Raw genomic sequence first — 18,192 nt, forward strand, 5'->3', positions numbered from 1 at the left:
GACATAATAATAACAATAATAATAATAATAAAATAACATAGCACATGGACGAAGCTGTTTGTGTCAAGCTGGCCTGAACTCACTGTACGTGAGTTTATGTAACATCTAACACCTGCAGGGTCTGAGATGGAGCTGTTATAAATAGCTTAGGTTGCTGAACTTGCCGCTCAGTCAGGACTCATTCCCTGAACTGTGGCAGAACGTGTAAGTAAAGTCTTCATTTTCACATTTCTTAAAATGTCTGAAAATCTCCTGAAAATGTTCACGTTGGTGTATGTTTCTCTTTTCAGATTAACTCCTTCCCTCTCAGACATAACAATCAAGGCTGAGGACCCTCCAGGTCAAAACGGGTCAATGTGTTTGTTGGTAAGCATGATCATCTGTACCTTTTGATGTGGGACATTAAGCTAAATTATAGAACTAGCAAGTGTTTAACATTATGACACTAACTTCAATCTGAACACATTTATTTTCACAGCTTCTGAATGATCAGGAGCTCGCAGAGGGCTTCGATGAAAACCTCTTTGAGCTGCCCACTGACATGTTACCTGAAGACGGTGTCACTCCCCCGGCTGTCACCGTCCCAGTTACAACCGACTACCCTGGAGAGTATGGTTTCCAAATCTGGTTTATCTGGTGAATTGAGTAAACAGGAATCAAAGTTTCAGCTTATTTAGAGTAGAAAGTAATTGATCAGTTTGAATCAAAGTTTTAGGATTGTGTTTCAGCTTCAGTCTTTGTATCATAATTTACAACATCTCCATGTTTTTGCACTGATGGTAACATGTTTGACTTCCTCTCTGCGCTTTCTCTTAGTTTTCGGTGCTTCTCAACAAACTGTTTTGCCAGCTTGCAAAGACGAGTCCTATTGACGTTCTGGTTAGTAAGGAGCCTCCCCAAGGAGCTGTCCTCAGGGCCACGGTGGTTTATAAGAAGACTGAGGATGTGGCAGAGGTGGTCCGTAGATGTCCCCATCACCAGAACGAGGACGGTAAGGAAAACATTTCAAAATGTGATTGGTTTTTAGATATAATTGTGATTTTTATTTCATCCTAACTTTGTTTTCTATTTAGCTGCTGAGCACCGCAGCCATCTGATCAGAGTGGAGGGCACTCAGTCTGCCCAGTACTGTGAAGACACGCACACAAAGAGGCAGAGCGTCACTGTCCCCTATGAACCCCCACAGGTAAAACTGTCCATTTTATTTTACAGTAATATTTAATTGCACATTTAATAAGACTGTGATCCATGTAATCACTGGAAAGCAGCATCACTACCAACAAGCTGATATGGAAATACTTGCAATTTCAAAATAAGTTAATGTGATCAGTCTCGCTTTAAACCTTAACTGTTTTCTTCTCGTTTTAGTTGGGCTCAGAAATGACGACCATCCTGCTGAGCTTCATGTGCAACAGCTCCTGCATGGGGGGCATGAACCGCAGACCCATCCTCACCATCCTGACCCTTGAAACTCAGGAGTAAGTGGCTTCCCCTTTAAAAGGAGTACTGGTGTATGTAGTAGACCCAGTGTCCTCATATGGGGACATCATGTTTTAGGTTTGTGGTAGCTTATTCTGCTTTATTTGGTCCTGTTGTCTGACATGTACTGATAGCAAAGGGTCAGTAAATCTGTTTATTTATTGTTAACTTTTCTATTATGATATGACATGCAAATTTGACAAATTCACAAGTACTTGATTGAGGACGTTGGGGTTTTATTTCGAAGTGGAGACCACCAAGACACCTACTGTAAACAGTTAAAAGAGACCACTCTTGCAGTTGTGTGTCACCATTTAAATCTTTATGGTAATGTGTCCACGCAATATTAAGCCTAACTCATAATCAATAAAAGGGGAGAATTTCCAAGAGGTTTGTTGGTGATGCCTGCCTCTGTCCTACTTCACTGTCTGATTCTGATTCTTTCTCTAATGGTATGTTTGGAACACGGTGTTCTCTTAAGTGTTTTGCAGTCCGTGTTCTGATCTTTCCAATGCCTCAATCTGTTTTGCGGTGTTCTCTCCCAACTGTTTCAGGACCTTTGTTAGTTGTTCAGTATCATGTGGTTTTGTTGTTTGTTCTTCCAGGTATCTTATCATGTCCCTGTCATCCGCTTTCTTAACCCCCATGCTCTATCTCCCTCACTCCCTTTATCGCTCCCTCCCATGTCTCCATACTCTGGCCTTGACTCCACTTCACTGGTTTTAACAGTTAATTTGGCCATTTCATCTTTTAATTCATTCAGTGTACTTTTCATTTCTTTTGACTGCTCCTCTCTTACCTCTTCTTTATATGCTTACTCAACAGCCTCCCCCGGCGTGGGTTTTTAATTCACTTGTAAGGAGGCCTTTGGTTACAATCATTGTGGCATCTGTATAAACAAATTATTTGGGCTATACTGTTCATTAGAGTTCTCCTGTTCTGCTCTCTCCATTATAGTCCTCGTGTCCACAAACAGATTATTTATTTATTTATTTTTTTAATGTTGACGCATTAGCCTGCGCTTCCCGTGGTGTTTATGGAAGGGCTATCTCACCAGTTGTCGAGGCGGTTGTCCTTGTTAGTCCGTCCTTATCTTCCTGCCTTTCTCCGGTCTGGACTGCTTGCACTGGAATGTTATTGTGGCTAGAATAGCAACTGCTAAAATGCATGCTTGTAAATTTTACATGATCTTCAATCTTTACCTTTTCTTTTTCTTTCTTTCCCTTTGATAACCTTCCCAATTTTTCAAATTGTGTCATCAGTTGAATCAATTGTTTTTGTTTGGTTTTTATATTTTAGAGAGTTCCCGTATAGAGTGGTTGGCGGTGGGGGTGCCCCCCTAAGCCACCGAACAGACCATCTGTTGTTAAGTCTCTGCACCATTTTTCAAAATCTTTAAGCTCTCTTTTTGCTCTCTTTTCCGGCAAAGATCGTTTTATTCTGTCCCTCCTTTCCTTTATATGGGCTCCTAATGTCCCTTGTTCAGCCGTGTCTGAATCACACTCTCATACTGTGTTCTCATTCACACACTCTGGCCAGCTGAGAGGTATGGCACGCTATGTCCTCAGCCCAAGTGACTGTTCACATAAGGACCCGGTCACGACACCAGAACTTATTTAGAACCTTGAACAGCTTACTTCAACAGACAGTGGACTTATGTTATCACCGTTAGGTTTCCGTGCACCCGCTGCTTCGGCGTGCTCTGCAGATCTCACTCACAACAGTAAAAACAAAAGACACCTTATTAATACCTACATAAACCTCTTGCCTCTTTTATCTTTCTCTATTTCTGCTATTTTTTAATGATTTCTTATTTTCATTCTATTACCTCAGAGGGTGTCTTTTACACTCAGACAATCAGGCAATATCGGGCCCGAATTGTCTGAATGAGAGACCTCTAAATTCTTCTCCTGTACTTGCCCTACTCCTACTCCCTTACCTCATTTCCCTTCGGGGATGAATTAAGTAATCTATCTATCTATCTACTCAGACATTTGGAGTGGTAGCTTTAATTCTCTGAATACCCAGGGGATCGAGGTGCCTAAATATTCAGACAAAGGGGGACCTTTTAAACCCTAACTCCTAGTCTGTTTTACTTGAGCATTCGGAGTGGCAGCTTTTTTTCTTTGAACACCCAGGGGATCCACATGCCTAAGTATTCAAACAAAACTCCTAACTCTAACTCCTAGTCTCATCTACTCAAGACACACAGAGTGGTAGCTTTTATTGTCTGAATACCCAGGCAATCTACAAGCCTAATTATTTTGACAAAGGGGGACCTTTTAAACCCTAACTCCTAGTCTTATCTACTCAGACACTCAGAGTGGTAGCTTTAATTGTCTGAATACCTAGGCAATCTATAAGCCTAGATATTCCGACAAAGGGAGACCTTTTAAACCCTAACTCCTAGTCTGATCTACAGGGCGTTTGGAGTGGCAGCTTCTATTCTCTGAATACGTAGGCGATCTACAAGCCTAAATATTTAGACAAAGGGGACCTTCCAAACCCTAACTCCTAGACTGCAGGGTTACTGCAGTCTAGGAGTGCTGGTATCCTGGATGAGCCCCCAATTTGTGATGGAGGATATTTTCCTCTCCTTCAGCCCAGGATCTTTATACCGTTTGGAAAGGGTAGTTCACCTACGCACAAATCACGTGACAATTTCTCACGTTTTGGATATTTATTTGGTACACAGAGAATAGATATTGATTTCAGCGCTGATGCTTTGGTCAGTTCACCTTAGGGGTAAAAAAACCCCAAAAGCCCAACTTCAGGGACGTACAGTGATCTTATTCTACCTAGACCCCGCCCATAAGACAATGGGGAGGAGTGCTGCCTCTTATGTGTCAGTGAGTTTCTATGTATAGCCGATTAGCTTTATCTGGTCTCCAGCAAGTGAGATATTAGGGTGTAATGTGTCCTAGTCTGTGAGCAAGCTGTAGTGAAGCGAAAGAAAACGATTGATATGGTGAGATAGCGTAAGTAACATTCTTCTTGATTCTTCCCAAGGTTATACACAGGCTGAAGGCCTTATTAACCCCTTTAAACCCAACAGGTTGATGGTTTTATTGACACTGTCTGTGACTTCAGTTAAACTTATTTTATGACTATCTTTACTGCGTTCTCTTATTGTATATATTTGATGCAGATTTTGTTTGTGCGTTTTTTCTCTCTCTCTCTTGTGTCGTTTCTTTGAATTTGATTGTTTTCCTTGCTAACCCCACTTTTGTGTCGTAGAGAGCGCCCCTCCTCCCGACACGGCATCCACCAAAAAGGCAAAGTGCACCTCTAGTACCGAGGATGAGGAACGGGATGTGTTTGTTCTCCATGTAAGTAAATACACGTACAGTTACAGTACATTCACTTGGTTTGTGTATTGTTTGGGTAACCTTTAATGTCTGCTGCAGATTCGTGGGCGGGAACGGTTTGAGATGCTGAAGAAAATTAACGACGGCCTGGAGCTGCTCGACAAGGAGAGGTAGGACGACATGTGGCAAAAAGAGTTTGAGTAGAGCTACAATTCTACGCTTTGACCTGATGGAAGCCTGATGTGAGAAAAACTATTCATCCCACAACGAGACAGCATAACGTTCTAGGATTATATGAATCAACTCTAGCCTTCAGTAATTAATATTATCATCAAAAGTTATTTAATTTAGCCCATATCGGTCACACCTCCTTTCATTTATGTAGACTGTTTTTTTTTCTCCAATATTGTCTCCACAGCAAACCCAAGTCCAGGGGCCATGCAAAATTTCCTCAGCCCGCGTCTGGCAAGAGACTCTTGCATAAAGGCGACAAAAGCGACAGCGACTGAGCTGCAAGTTGCCTTCATCGTTTAAACCAGCATCATCTCTATATGCTTCCAGGCCATCGGTTTGTTTCAAGTTTTTACTCGCCATGAAAAAACCCAAATCACGTCCTGCCTCAGAGTTTGATCCTTTAACTGTGTTGCCTGATCGGGTACTGTACCGTGCTGTACAGAGTTGTGCTGTTTTTTTTTTTTTTTGTTTGTTTTGTTTTTTTCCCACATATGCAAACAAATAAAGGTTGAATGGATTGTGCTAGGGAGAGCAGTTCGTCCTGTTGACACTCTGCTCCTTCTCCTCACGGATGTGAGGTTAAACTGCCTTTACCCCAGTCAGGGAAAAACTGAAGAGTTTACACCTTCATTTTATTTGACTTTTTTTAATATTGTTTCCGTTTCATTTGAGTGACAAGAACATGTCATGGTCCAAGTGTGTAGAATTTAGTGGCATCCAGTGGAGAGGTTGAACATTGCAGTTACTTGAATCCCAACACTGACAAGTTAAATTGAAACTGAAAAAAACTTTATTCGTTCTGAGTTGACACATTTATATGACACAAATCACTGCCATTTATTGGAAAGAGTATAAAGACCTACTTGTAAAAGCTGTATCGATGTTTACCTCCCGTAATGTTGCTGTACTGTACCACAGCCCAAACCAACCCATACACTGTCAGAACCCTTTTACCTTTTCATGTGTTACCGTTGGGAGTCCAACTCTGTCCAGCTTTGATTATATTTACTGTATAAGCAGGTTTAAAATTCAAAGAAAAAAAAAAAAGACAAGGTAGCCAGTGTAAAGCAAAACTAACTGATGCTTAATTCACAACATGGTATTAACTGATCATATTTCAGTGTGGCTTTTTTTTTGTTTTGTTTTGATTTAAACTGTCATTTGTATTTGTTTTTTTTCTTATTACAAAGAGCTGTAAATATATTTTCAAGTATCCATATATTATCTGTAGTGTTACTTCTTTTTACACAATGATAATCATAGGGAACATGTTTTGCAATGATTTTTGTTCAAATTAACACTAGATTTGGTAGACAAAGGGCTGGCTGGTTCGCCCCCAAAACTAATCCCTCATCAGTTTTATCCAGAACACTGTGCACATCATGTCTTGAGAGAAAAGAAGGACCTTAAACGAAACTGTGACGGTGACAGACACTCGGTCTAAATTTATATCTTACAGGACTTTCAATTATCAAGATTGTGTGTATTCCAAGCAACTCTAAGATTTTAAAAAGATGAGGCTGAGTTTTAAACTGTGACTTAAACCATTTTTTTTCCCACACAACAATTTGTCATTTAATCAGCACTTCAGTTTAATGTGACCAATCACTGTCCTTGGACAAAACCACTCAGCTAACAAACTACTGCTGACAGCTATGAGTTAGCGACGGGACCGCTCTCGTACCAGAAGCAAAGTCACCTGCATGTGTCCTGTTAACGATTTCTGTGTAATTCCTCTCACCGCCAGAAGGAGGAGACGCAATGCCCACAGTGGCGCTTTAAAGGCATTTCTTACGTTTGTTTCTGTACCTTTATAGATTATTTTAGGAACATAGTTTTGTATAAGAGTTTTCTGTCTTTCTGATCTTTCTATATTTTTTGTCACCTTTTCACAGCTTCGTTTTGTACTAATTTGCATTTTTGTTAATAAATAAATGCTTTATGTATCAATGTGCTTTTGTCGTCTGTTAGAAGCTGCAAATGTTTGTTAGTACTTTACATGTTGGATGCAAAACCAAATGAATGGAGCCTTGTGGTGATAGTAAAATGTGCTGTTTATTACGTGACAACGGTGTGGGTGTTATATGACCACATCATGAAATGATGGGTTATTCTGGTCAGAGTGACGTGAAGCGTCTCTAGGCTGGGTGAGTAGAGCGGCATCAGCACTTCAGATTTTAAAGAAATATTCAGAATAATTTAGCATTTGGTTCAGTGTAAGGTGTTATTATTTAGGACTCTGTGTTTTATTTGCAGTACCAATCTCATGGTGAAAGTTCATCAGTCTGTCCAGGATCTAGACTCTTCAGGAAACAGATATGGGAAAGATATCGTTCCAGGATCAAGTTTGTTTTTTGATATGTTCGGGTGAGTAATAGCAATCAGCCATTGAAATTGTATATAAGTGAGTCAGGGAGTGTGGTATATTAACAGTAGACTTACACTGTGTCACAGTAGCTCGGTTGAACATGGAAATAAAAATAGGTGAAAGCAAATGGTGCGCAAATGCAAATGGTAAGCAAATGGTAATAAAATACAATAGTATAAGTGTAGACTCAAAGTTTCTATTTGAGTGAGATGAGGGTTTTTATTAAATTTAAAACATTACCTCAAGGTCTGAAAACAAAACTCTTGAATACTTTAGAATGTGTTTGTGTGATAATGACTCAACTGTTCATAGAATAGACAGAATAGACAGAACTAGTTTAACATCTGGTAGCACAGTTGCCAGCTGCTTACTGACAAATTAATAATGGTGTTTTGCTGTTGAAGAAGCTAAATGTTTTAGCTTGTTAAATTATTCATATACAGTGTTGTTATAAAGATGCTACATTTTATGACTGTGTTATACACTGGATAACGTGCAGTAATGTAGCATGTGAAATGGTGGATTCAAGATTTATGACAAATAACACTACTACAAAGTGACCATGTGTCTCTTTATTAACAAAATACATGGTTTTAACCTCCTGAGACATGAGCTTTTGTTTGCTCTGCATTTTTAATTTCTCCATTTCTTGTTATTTGGGATTGTTGGGACCTAGAAAACTACAAAAACTAAGCATTGTCTTTGAGCAAGAAGTAGTTTTTAGAAAAACTTATGTCCTCGTGTGGATTTCAGCCAATATGTAGCAAAATATAATTGTAAATAAATTTTCATGCCTGAAATTGGTTTGCAAAAGCAGAATTGCAGATGTTATAGCTCGTTACTCTTGATAGAATAAGCATAAATCATCAGCATAAAGTTTAAAACGTAATTTTTTATTTTTTACCTTGTCCACTTTTTCACATGATCAGCTGCTGAATGAATCAGTGGTCAAGTTTCATCAACAAGTGTCCAGTTATGAGGATAAAAGTTTAAATGAAGCAAAACAAGCTGTCACAAAACCTAAAGCTTAATGTTCCCATATGAGGACGCAGGGTCTCAGGAGGTTAAAATGACATTGAGCTTCTCACCCCTTACACCACCACCAGAACCCTCAGACCGTGGTATGTTGGCTGTGCCACGTTTGAGGCTATTAGGACACTGTTGAGGCTTTTAAGAAGCAACTTAAGACCCGTCTTTATTCCTTGGCTTTCAATGGCATTTGATCTGTTTTCATTTCCTGATATGGTCGCCTTGGGTGCTAATAGCTTTTCATGTGTTGACACAGTGATGTTGATCTATAATTTACATGTTTATATGGCATGTTGAATGGGAAGAAGTTATTTGCAAATGCTCTTTGCTTTTAAGGTGCTATATAAATGAAATAAGCTTTAAATTAAATTAAAGCCTGAAGAAAGATTTAGGGTAAAATTAGAATATCACCACCACTCTTTGGTGTCACAGGTAGCATGCCACTGAAACAAGTGTGGGGGAAAAATTGTTATTCCAATACCAATGGACTTTTCAACATTAAAAGATTTCGTGCTCACCACTTCAACACGTGTAGACTCACACACTCAGTTTTCCCACAATGACCTATATATAAAAAAAGCACTGTTAAATTTAATCCCACAACTAACTAATATTTCAGTGCAAATGTACAGTAATTTGTAACAGTGTGGGGGAATGACAAAACTCTTTCCTCATTGGTTGGTTGTTGACACAAAACCTGTGCAGAAAAAATAGCCTTTTGTTTCCTGCCTGTTTTTCCCGTCAGCTCTGATGTTGACGTACGGCTCTGCAGAGCGGCAGTACTTCATCCAGTCCAAAAATCTCACCTGGGACGAGGCCAGAAAAAACTGCCAGGTACAACCTCAACTGCAGATCTATGTACAAAACTGGTTGAAAGACCTGTGAAAATATCCAAGTGTTAGTGATGTGCTGTAATCACTGGGGCACCGTTTTTATCATACAGATACATGAACACTGGCTGATATACATGGCTTATTATCAACCTAAAGGAGAACTGTGAAATTATGGAAATACATTTGTTTGCTTTTTTATCAGTAAAGTGAGTCAACTGACTGCACTACGGTGTCTTAGCTTAGCATAAATACTGGGTCTCCTTTAGCCTGGCTGTGTCAGAGCATGTAAAACTCTTCCAATGTCCACCTTAAAAGCTAATTTATTAATACATTACATCTCATTTGTTTAACCCTTACAAAGGCAGATGCGTAAAAGGGGTACATTATAGAGGTTCTCAGTCATACAGGTATCGTATGTTCAAAAACAAAAGGCTGAAAACAAGAGCGACTGAACTTGTAGAGTTTCTTGAAGATGTTCCATCTAGGTAGTTCCATCAGATCTGATTATTTGAGACGTTAAAATTATTGCAGCTAACTCAGCACTTTGCTGCTTGTATTAAATGTGTTGGCAATCCATCTTGTAGTTGTGAAGATGTATCATTTTCAAAAGTCGGATTTATATAGAGTGAAAAGCATTTATACTTGATGCCATGAATTTATTCAAAGCAGCAGCATTGTTAAAGAAACCCCCCTTTTACCTTGAATATTGAATGTAGACACGATCTACTAATTTTGACTGTTGCGCTCATCTATGAAAGAATGACAAGTCAATGACCTCTTATGTCTGATCAGATGTGCTTCAAAGACCTGGTGACTGTGACCCCTGAAAACACCCAGATCTTTGCCCGAAGGATCAACTATGAACACTGGATCGGCCTTCGCAAGAACTTCGACCCCAAAAGCAACTCCACTAGCATTAGCACCAGCACTCCAACCAGCTACCCCGCTAGGACTCCAACCAGCAACTACACTAGCACTCCAACCAGCAACTACACTAGCACTACAACCAGCTACCCCACTAGCACTCCAACCAGCTACCCCGCTAGCACTACAACCAGCAACTACACTAGCACTCCAACCAGCTACTCCATGAGCTACTTCACCAGCTATGATATCAGTGACTCCACCAGTAACTCTACCAGCAAACCCAGTATGCCCTGGACCCGCTGGGCCAATGGGGACCCCCTTGCCTTTCAGAATTGGTACCCTGGTTGGCCGGTGTTCAAATCCTCCTTCCCAAGGAGAGACTGCTGCAGCTGCTCCTGTACCTGCCCCGCACCAGAAGCTAGCTCAACTACCTCTGTGGTAATGAGCCTCACCAGAACCACAGAATCCACAACCCAAAGCATGACAACCTCTACCAGACAATACACAACCGACAACACAACGGATACCACCAACTTCACTGGTCAAATTGTGACAAACTCCACTGGACAGAACACAACGGATATCACCAACTCCACTGATCAAAGCATGACAAACTCCATCGGACAGTACACAATTGACAGCACAACGGATACGACCATACAGTACACAATTGACAGCACAACGGATACCACCAACTTCACTGGTCAAATTGAGACCAACTCCACTGGACAGTACAACACATACAACAGCAACTCTACCAGAGTAAACACAACCGAAAGCATGACTTCCACTACCAAAGGTTTTGCCACAGATGGACCCACGGCCAGCACAGATACACGCAAAGCCGCCACATCTCTGCCGTTAGAAGCGACGTGTTCACGGTCACCTATGCCGATGCCCGACGTCCCCGACCCTGATGAGAATTACATCGAAGATTCTTGTGTGGCCATGCTCAGCTTTGGGGCTTGGGTTGAAAAGGAGTGCTTCGAGCTTCTGCCTTTTATTTGTTATGAAGGTAGGACTCACTTTGATTTATTACTATTGCTGAATTTACAGTAATTGCTCCAGAGTGTAAACCTGCACGCTATGGTTGCTTTATGCCTTGACGCAATATTTAGAATTTATTTACATTAAACTGTTTAAGATTCTAAATGGACAAAGGAGGAGAGTAGCTGTAGCAACAAGATGCCACTGAGGTTTTAATGAAATGTGGCGAGTGGTAGCGATGTTAGGGAGAAAAACCTTTGGGAGCCTTTGTTGGCCATTTAACAGGATTGAGGCATTGACCAGTGGGAGTGTCCTTTACAGTTGTCTGATATGTGACCAAAGCACAGAGTTCTCCTAACCTTTATGGCAAGGAGACACCGTCCACAACGTTGGTTCCACCCACTGAATTCTCCCTGCTGATGGTGGAGTGGGAGCGTTCTTGTCATGTCGTAGTCCAGGAACACTCAGAAAATTGCTTAAAGAGCAAAAAGAAACTCTTAGAGAAGAAAGGAAGTACCTGTGTAATTGTATCTCCCTTGTGTTTGACAGTTAACAGCCTTCACCTATTTTTCAGATCGTTTCTTTGGTCAAGTCAATGTGACCAATATCACTACCAAGAACGCCACCTTGACCTGGGACCTCGGGCCTGGTGATATCAGCCATTACCGTGTAGAGGTCAATGGTGACATACAGCTGGAAAGCAACCTGACAAACACGACCCTGGATCTTGCCAACCTGACAGCAGGCACCAACTACTCAGTCCAGGTGTTCCCTGTTAAGTGTGAAAGGGACCTCAACCCACAGAACGCCTCCTTCTACACCAGTGAGTTGCATCTTCTGCATTCAGCACATGTACAATATACATGTAGAAATTGTCTTTAAATCGTATTGTAAAGACAAATATAGGTTGTATGTAAATGAGAGACGAAGCCTGTCTCAAAGTTCATGAACCATGGACAAAGAGGGACTGAAAAATCAATATGGATGTAGCTTAAAGTTAGGGCTGCACGATAAATCGTTAAAAAAAAAAACGCGATCTCAATTCACACATCCATATGATCTGATTTCGAAACACAAGGATTCTTAAGCATTTTTATTCACGAGCGGGATCACAAACAAGTGCTCCCATTTGTTCCCGGATTTTTTCAAGTGCCCCTAAAGGCAGCACTGTCGCTGACTCCTCCCTCGACATATGGTAAAGTGTCTTACAACACGTGATTCCGTCAGTGGAAGGCCCGCCTGCAGTTGAGTGTTAGGAAACAGTGAGGGAGAGAAGCAGAGAGAAGTCAACGGTAAAGACAGTTAAATGGATGGCCTATTGTTCAAACGTATGTTATATATTCTAAGAAAATCTCAATGTCTGAATTACTTGAATTGACCATTTGAATGTTTTTTGTTTTGTTTTGCTTTGTTAAACTGCATCAGTGCAATAAACAATTTGCAAAGAATCGTGATCTCAATTCTAAGTAAAGAGATTGTGATTCACATTTTTCCAGAATCGTGCAGCCCTACTTGAAGTGCAGTATCACTGATGGTTGCTAGACACTGTCTCCAAAAGAAGTCCTTGACTCCACTTTAAAAAATCCTCAGCTTCTCTTATGAAATACTGAATCACTAAACTTTATTACAATGCCATTATCCGTGTTCACTTCTGATGAATGTGGCAGTTGTCCTTGAAAATGAAAATAATGTAAAAAAGAAAAAAAAAAGAAATGTACTCTGTAAAAATGCTTAGTAGTCCAATGACCTTATCAGTCATGGAGTTGTGTAACCTTCTCCTCAGTCATCCATCACCGTTAAAAGTTTGAAATTACTCAGCAAGATTATAAACAGTCATAAATAGTCAAAATTAAATTAGTCTTATTGTTTTTTAGTATTTTCATTAGTATTACCATTCTAACATTCGCACACTAGCCATAATAACTAAGTAGTAATTAAGGCAAAGTTACGTGTCAATTCAATCAACATCGACACATGGGTTTCACAGTATATATGACGGACGTTTTGGTTATAACTTCAGACCGTGTTGGGCATTTTTGACATCAAGCTACACATTAATGATTGTGTGACTTTAGTTTTCCTGTATAAAATCTTAAAAAAACGTCAAAGAGAGACATCGACAGTTACCTCACATAATAAGGAGAAATCAGTTTACATCCAGTTCTTCCTTTTAAACTTCTGCTCCCATGACTTTCTCCGTTTTTGTGTGTTTTCCTGATCCTTTGCTGCAGCCGTAGACTAAGCACTGTGGCATATTTTAACTTTTAATCCAACTTTACTCTCTGTTATTGCCAATTCTCTGTGGGTGAATATTGGGTTAGATGTATCAAACATGGCGCCCATGAAAAACGTGACCAGCTCAGAACCAATCAGCACAGCGAGATCAATCAGACAGTTCATTCCCTAAGATACGGCTTTGCTTTTTTGTGCCTTTTGGTGCCACCCATAGCAATAAGAGGTAATTGCGGGTGGGTTTTTGAAGCTCACTTTCCAGACATCTCAGTCAGATCAAGAATTAGCTCGGCCTTCTGCCTGTGGCAGGAAGATAACTCTTGGGTGATGTATCACGTGTCATTAACACATGCGTAGCTTATGATTATGAATGTCTCCGCAGACACCCAGATCTGAATGCCGTTAAAGCAAGGACTTTCACACAGTTTCATCCGTGAGCCAAATGCTCAAACAAATGGCAACATTACAAACAAAATTCTCCGTATTAAAAACATTTACATGTCATTTTTTTTTTTCCAGCACCAAATGAAGTAAGAAACCTTCGAGTCACAGGAGTAAAGGAAAGATCCATCGTTCTGAGCTGGGACAGACCAGATGGAAACCTAGAGTTCTATCTTGTTAAGGTCGAGGCTCGGGAGATGAGGGCTTACAGTGAAACCCAAGAAGTCGATGGTTTGACACCTGGAAGCTTTTACAAATTCATCGTCCTGTCAGGAGTCAAGGACGAATCCACGTGGAGCGAAGAGTCTTTCGTCACAGCGTACACCAGTGAGTTTATACAATGCCAAGTAACTAAAACTGTTTTGTCATAGATGATGCTCCTTTTCCTGCAGACTGTGTTTATACAGCGATCATGCATAACATTAGGACCACCTTCCTAATCTAGTTTAACATCCCCCTGAATTGCAACTCCCAACGTTTCCCAGCAGAACACTGAATTATCACAAGATGGTCAATTTTATTTACTTCTACTGTCATAATGGTCATAATGTTATGCCTGATCGGTGTATCTTGTTTAGTTATAGAGAACTTGAACAGGAAGTAAGCTGCATAACTGCCGCCGGAGAAAAATAGTCTGTGAATAAAATTCAAATCAGCAGGAAACAGGTGACACAGGCGTATCTATTTGTTTTCTTTCAGGGCCTGAGAAAGTGTCTCTTCTGAACTTTTCTCGTAGTAACGACTCAGTGCATTTTACCTGGGAGAAACCTGAGGGGAACTACACGGGCTTCAGGGTGACGGTTTACAAGGACAAGGAACTGTACGTATTTCCAGACAGCAGCACAGAATGCATTCAGAAATATTTGCCATGTTATCAGTACGGCTCTTTGGATGACAGTGGTTGGTGGAGTGTACAAGACTTTTATTTTGGTTAATTTCAGAGATGTAGAATTCATGTAATTCATGTAAAGTCTCTTTTTGCGTCTTAATGCTGTTCATCGTTTATTTATACTTCACTTTCTACATAGTCAGTGGAAAAAAAAATCCACCTCCTCTCATTTTTTTCCCTTATGGGTGGCCCTAATGCTCTTCCGTATTTCAAAACCACCAGATTTAATTTGCGAAAACTGTGGAGAGGTATTAAATGCTATGGATATCTTCGGTGCACAGTATGTGGTGCATAAGCTGTCTGTTCTCAGCATTGGTTTTCAAACCATTAATGCATATGTAAGTTATACTCTCCAGGGGAAGACTTGCCGACAACATCTGGCTTATCTGAGTGGCGGTGTACATTTCTGCAATACATTTTTGGCATATGGTGTGCCGAGGTCTATTAATGCTTGTTCACCTAATAATCTGGGTATAAACCCAACACAGGCAAAATTAGGGTCCAGGGAGGTTTAGTGGGGCTTGTTTTAGGTAGCAGAAATATGTTAGAGCCCCCACCACCCTCTGTTCAGCAGGTCAGCACTTGACTTAAGAGCTGGTTCATCTTGCCAAGTGCTGCTTTTAGAGAATTCAGTTAGTTCGTTATTTTCTGCTAAGACTAAACCTTTTAAAACCTGAACATGCATAAAAAAGCTTGCGGTATCTGAATTACCATAATCCACTTTGAATTTTGTCAATGGTGCAAACCACTGTGAGTTACGGCAATTCAAACACCGCCGCGCTTCAACGCGTCGCCAGCGATACGTTCAGGCTTTAAAGGGTTAATGAAGGCCGAAGCTGTGCTAGTATAATCACTGTAATCCACTGGTATTACATTTTTAAATGAATTGCTCTGGAGATGTTGGGAGGTGCCAGTTTTGTTGCTTATTAAAATTCTACATTAGGAGAACCCCCTTGGCTAACCTTTCACAAGTGGTGGAAGGCCCTCCATGGCGAGTTCTTGAGACGAAACTACCGAAGGGCGCCGAAGTAACGTTGGCCGTGACAGCGCTGGCCAATCACACCCTGGAGGGAGACCCCGTATCTATGAGCTTCTACACTGGTAACTCCTGTTAACTGCCTGACTTACACGCTGCTTGTTGTTGATACACCAACAGAGAAACAGGATACCTTTCGTGCCGTGCTGAATGTCTCTAACCTGACTGTGTGGCTCTCTCACAGCTCCCGGACCAGTTTCAGACCTGACCGTAAAAACAACTGAAGACACGGTTCGAGCGACTTGGAGCCTCCCGCTGACCGATTTTAAGAGTTACATAGTCGAGCTATATCTGGATGATGTAATACAAAATACAAGCACAATAATGGACAACACAGCTAATACAACTTGCTTTGAAAAATTAAAGATCGCAGCCAACTACACTGTGCTTGTCTACGCTGTTAGTGGAGACCTGTTGAGCCAGTCAGTGGGAGCCTCCAATTTTACCTGTGAGTCACTGGCCCCCTTTTTTTTGTTTCAAGACACAGTCACAACAATGTCGTTATTTCTATTAATTCATTCATTCAATTGATCTGACACACTTCTCTCTTGTTTTCTCTCTCCTCGCTATTTTCAGTGCCTCGTCCACCTACTAATGCAGTCGCCACTGACAGGAATCATAGCTCAATCACCTTTACGTGGAAGGCCCCTGAGAACGCATCGCCAAATATCACGTACCTGGTCACACTCAACTCCATCTTCTGGAACTATACCCATAAAGATAGTGTCTACGGCAGCACCCGCTATGTATTTTCAAATTTGATATCAGGAACCACATATGATTTTGAAGTTCGTACAGAGGCAGGTAATGTGATGAGTAATCCGGCCAAAGCAAGAAATGAAACAGGTGAGATTCTCTCAGGCCAACTTGGTGTTCTTAGTGTTTTGCACCCAAAGATGTGTTAGATATATAAGCTGGGCTTGTTGTTTTTGTTTGTTTTTGGAATGTAGCTGCTGATCGCTACACGATAGGCTCAAAGTGCAAAAGGGCGGCTTCTTTGAAGAATCTCAAATTTAAACATTACGTTGTTTGTTGCATGAATCCAACTTCTGCCCTTTTCTTTTTTTAAAACAAACAAACAAACAAAAAAAATAACAACTCGGATGACAAAACAGAATTTGTTTTGCATCTGGACCACAGTGGAGCCTGTCTATTCCACCGCATGCAAATCTTTACACGTGAAAGAGAGTATGCCTCTGTGCTCCAACTTCCTCTTCACACATCTCACGAGCCTCTTGTTTGGTCCCGCAGCCAGAGACGAAAGACTGTTGTCCCTGTCCATGCTGTGCACCTCGGAAACACCTCTCCTCTGCAGTAACTCCACCACGTGGGAGAGCATACGGAAACAGGTGGGTCACGTCTGAGCCTCTGGTAGAATAAACACATGCAGGAGGTATTTTGTGTTGTTCGCCGCTTCGATGCATGCAGCTTTAAAATTCATTTTTTCTTTTTTTGTATTTTGTTGCAGTTGGAGGACCATTTCTTTAAGGAGCTTGGGCGCAGCGTTTTCTGGGAACTTAAGTAACCCTTATGTGGTCGGGAGCACGAAGCGACGCTTTGCATTTGATTGTTTGGAAACTGTTCTGGTGAAGGAGTGTTTGACAGTTTGTTTTCTTGTCAACGGCTTTGTTTAAAGACCTGAATAGTAAGCAGTTGTGTTTATTGGTTCTTTTAACTACATATACGTATATACAAAAGTTAAGTGCTATAAGTTAAGTGTTAAAAAAGTGCTATAAACAACCTGTTCATGTTTTGTTTGCTGCATTACTCTTATTTTATTCATAGCATCACATTATATACAATATTTTCCAACCAGGACGAGAGAAGAAGTAAATTAAGCTTTGTTATAAGAGATACTGGTAAAAAAAAATAGTGTGACAAATCTGTATTTTACTCAATATCCGCATCTGTGACTTGTCACGTCTTTTCCTGGTGTTTTAAATAAATGTATCAAAACATAAACATGTGTGTGGTTTCTCCAACTTTATTGCGAGCTAAATGACAACTGGAAAAAAAAAAAAAAAAAAAGAACGTCTTCGTTCACATCTCTACAAGACTTAATGTCCTGACTGAGCCGCGGCGTACAGGTGGTCTCAATAAGACACAGAGGACATCATGGATTCTTCACTAAAGGCGTCAGTGAGGCGGACCACACAGACATGACATGTCTTTCTTTATGTAGCACTTAGTGTAGGCATCAGAAGTAAGACTGAAAGTGAATAGGAACTCACTCACTTCCTCCTTCTCCAAACTACAGCCCTTCACTGATTTAAATATCAGTATATAAGGAGAAGATGAGCTTCAGGTTGAAAATCACAAAGGAACGTCCAAAAGTCACATGGACACAAAAATAATAATTATAAAATAACATAGCACATGGACAAAGCTGTTTGTGTCAAGTTGGCCTGAACTCACTACGTGAGTGTATGTAACATCTAACACCTCCAGGGTCTGAGATGGAGCTGTTATAAATAGCTTAGGCTACTGGT

General features: G+C 40.7%; 4 protein-coding genes across 5 annotated transcripts in view; all 4 read left to right on the top strand.

The window, feature by feature from the left end:
- The window catches only part of LOC125019584 (cellular tumor antigen p53-like), a 28,052-nt gene extending 21,812 nt beyond the window's left edge, over positions 1-6,240 (top strand). Inside the window, exon 12 of the transcript XR_007114096.1 lies at positions 5,600-6,240. The gene's annotated coding sequence lies outside the window, so the exon portion shown is untranslated. The remainder of the gene's footprint in view (positions 1-5,599) is intronic.
- LOC125019477 (serine-rich adhesin for platelets-like) overlaps positions 1-17,665 on the top strand; it is a 33,018-nt gene extending 15,353 nt beyond the window's left edge. Inside the window, exon 12 of one of the 2 annotated variants that reach the window (XM_047604272.1) lies at positions 17,267-17,665. The gene's annotated coding sequence lies outside the window, so the exon portion shown is untranslated. Of the gene's footprint in view, positions 1-290; positions 367-17,266 lie in introns of those variants that run through there. The other variant, XM_047604281.1, reaches the window with a different exon arrangement.
- LOC125010254 (cellular tumor antigen p53-like) lies at positions 355-5,562 on the top strand. The gene is made up of 9 exons (XM_047588758.1): positions 355-366; positions 479-586; positions 817-991; positions 1,074-1,186; positions 1,369-1,478; positions 2,305-2,315; positions 4,717-4,808; positions 4,887-4,957; positions 5,206-5,562. The coding sequence occupies exons 1-9, from the start codon at positions 355-357 to the stop codon at positions 5,294-5,296; spliced, it is 783 nt and encodes a 260-aa protein (XP_047444714.1). The 3' UTR covers positions 5,297-5,562.
- On the top strand, positions 8,459-17,665 carry LOC125010311 (receptor-type tyrosine-protein phosphatase H). Its single transcript, XM_047588883.1, has 11 exons — positions 8,459-8,510; positions 9,164-9,252; positions 10,044-11,133; positions 11,680-11,928; positions 13,857-14,105; positions 14,478-14,598; positions 15,611-15,768; positions 15,888-16,151; positions 16,280-16,549; positions 16,955-17,052; positions 17,172-17,665. The coding sequence occupies exons 1-11, from the start codon at positions 8,459-8,461 to the stop codon at positions 17,226-17,228; spliced, it is 2,697 nt and encodes an 898-aa protein (XP_047444839.1). The 3' UTR covers positions 17,229-17,665.
- Positions 17,666-18,192: the final 527 nt, after the last annotated feature.

This window comes from Mugil cephalus, chromosome 1, assembly GCF_022458985.1.
Source record: "Mugil cephalus isolate CIBA_MC_2020 chromosome 1, CIBA_Mcephalus_1.1, whole genome shotgun sequence".
NCBI lineage: Eukaryota > Metazoa > Chordata > Actinopteri > Mugiliformes > Mugilidae > Mugil > Mugil cephalus.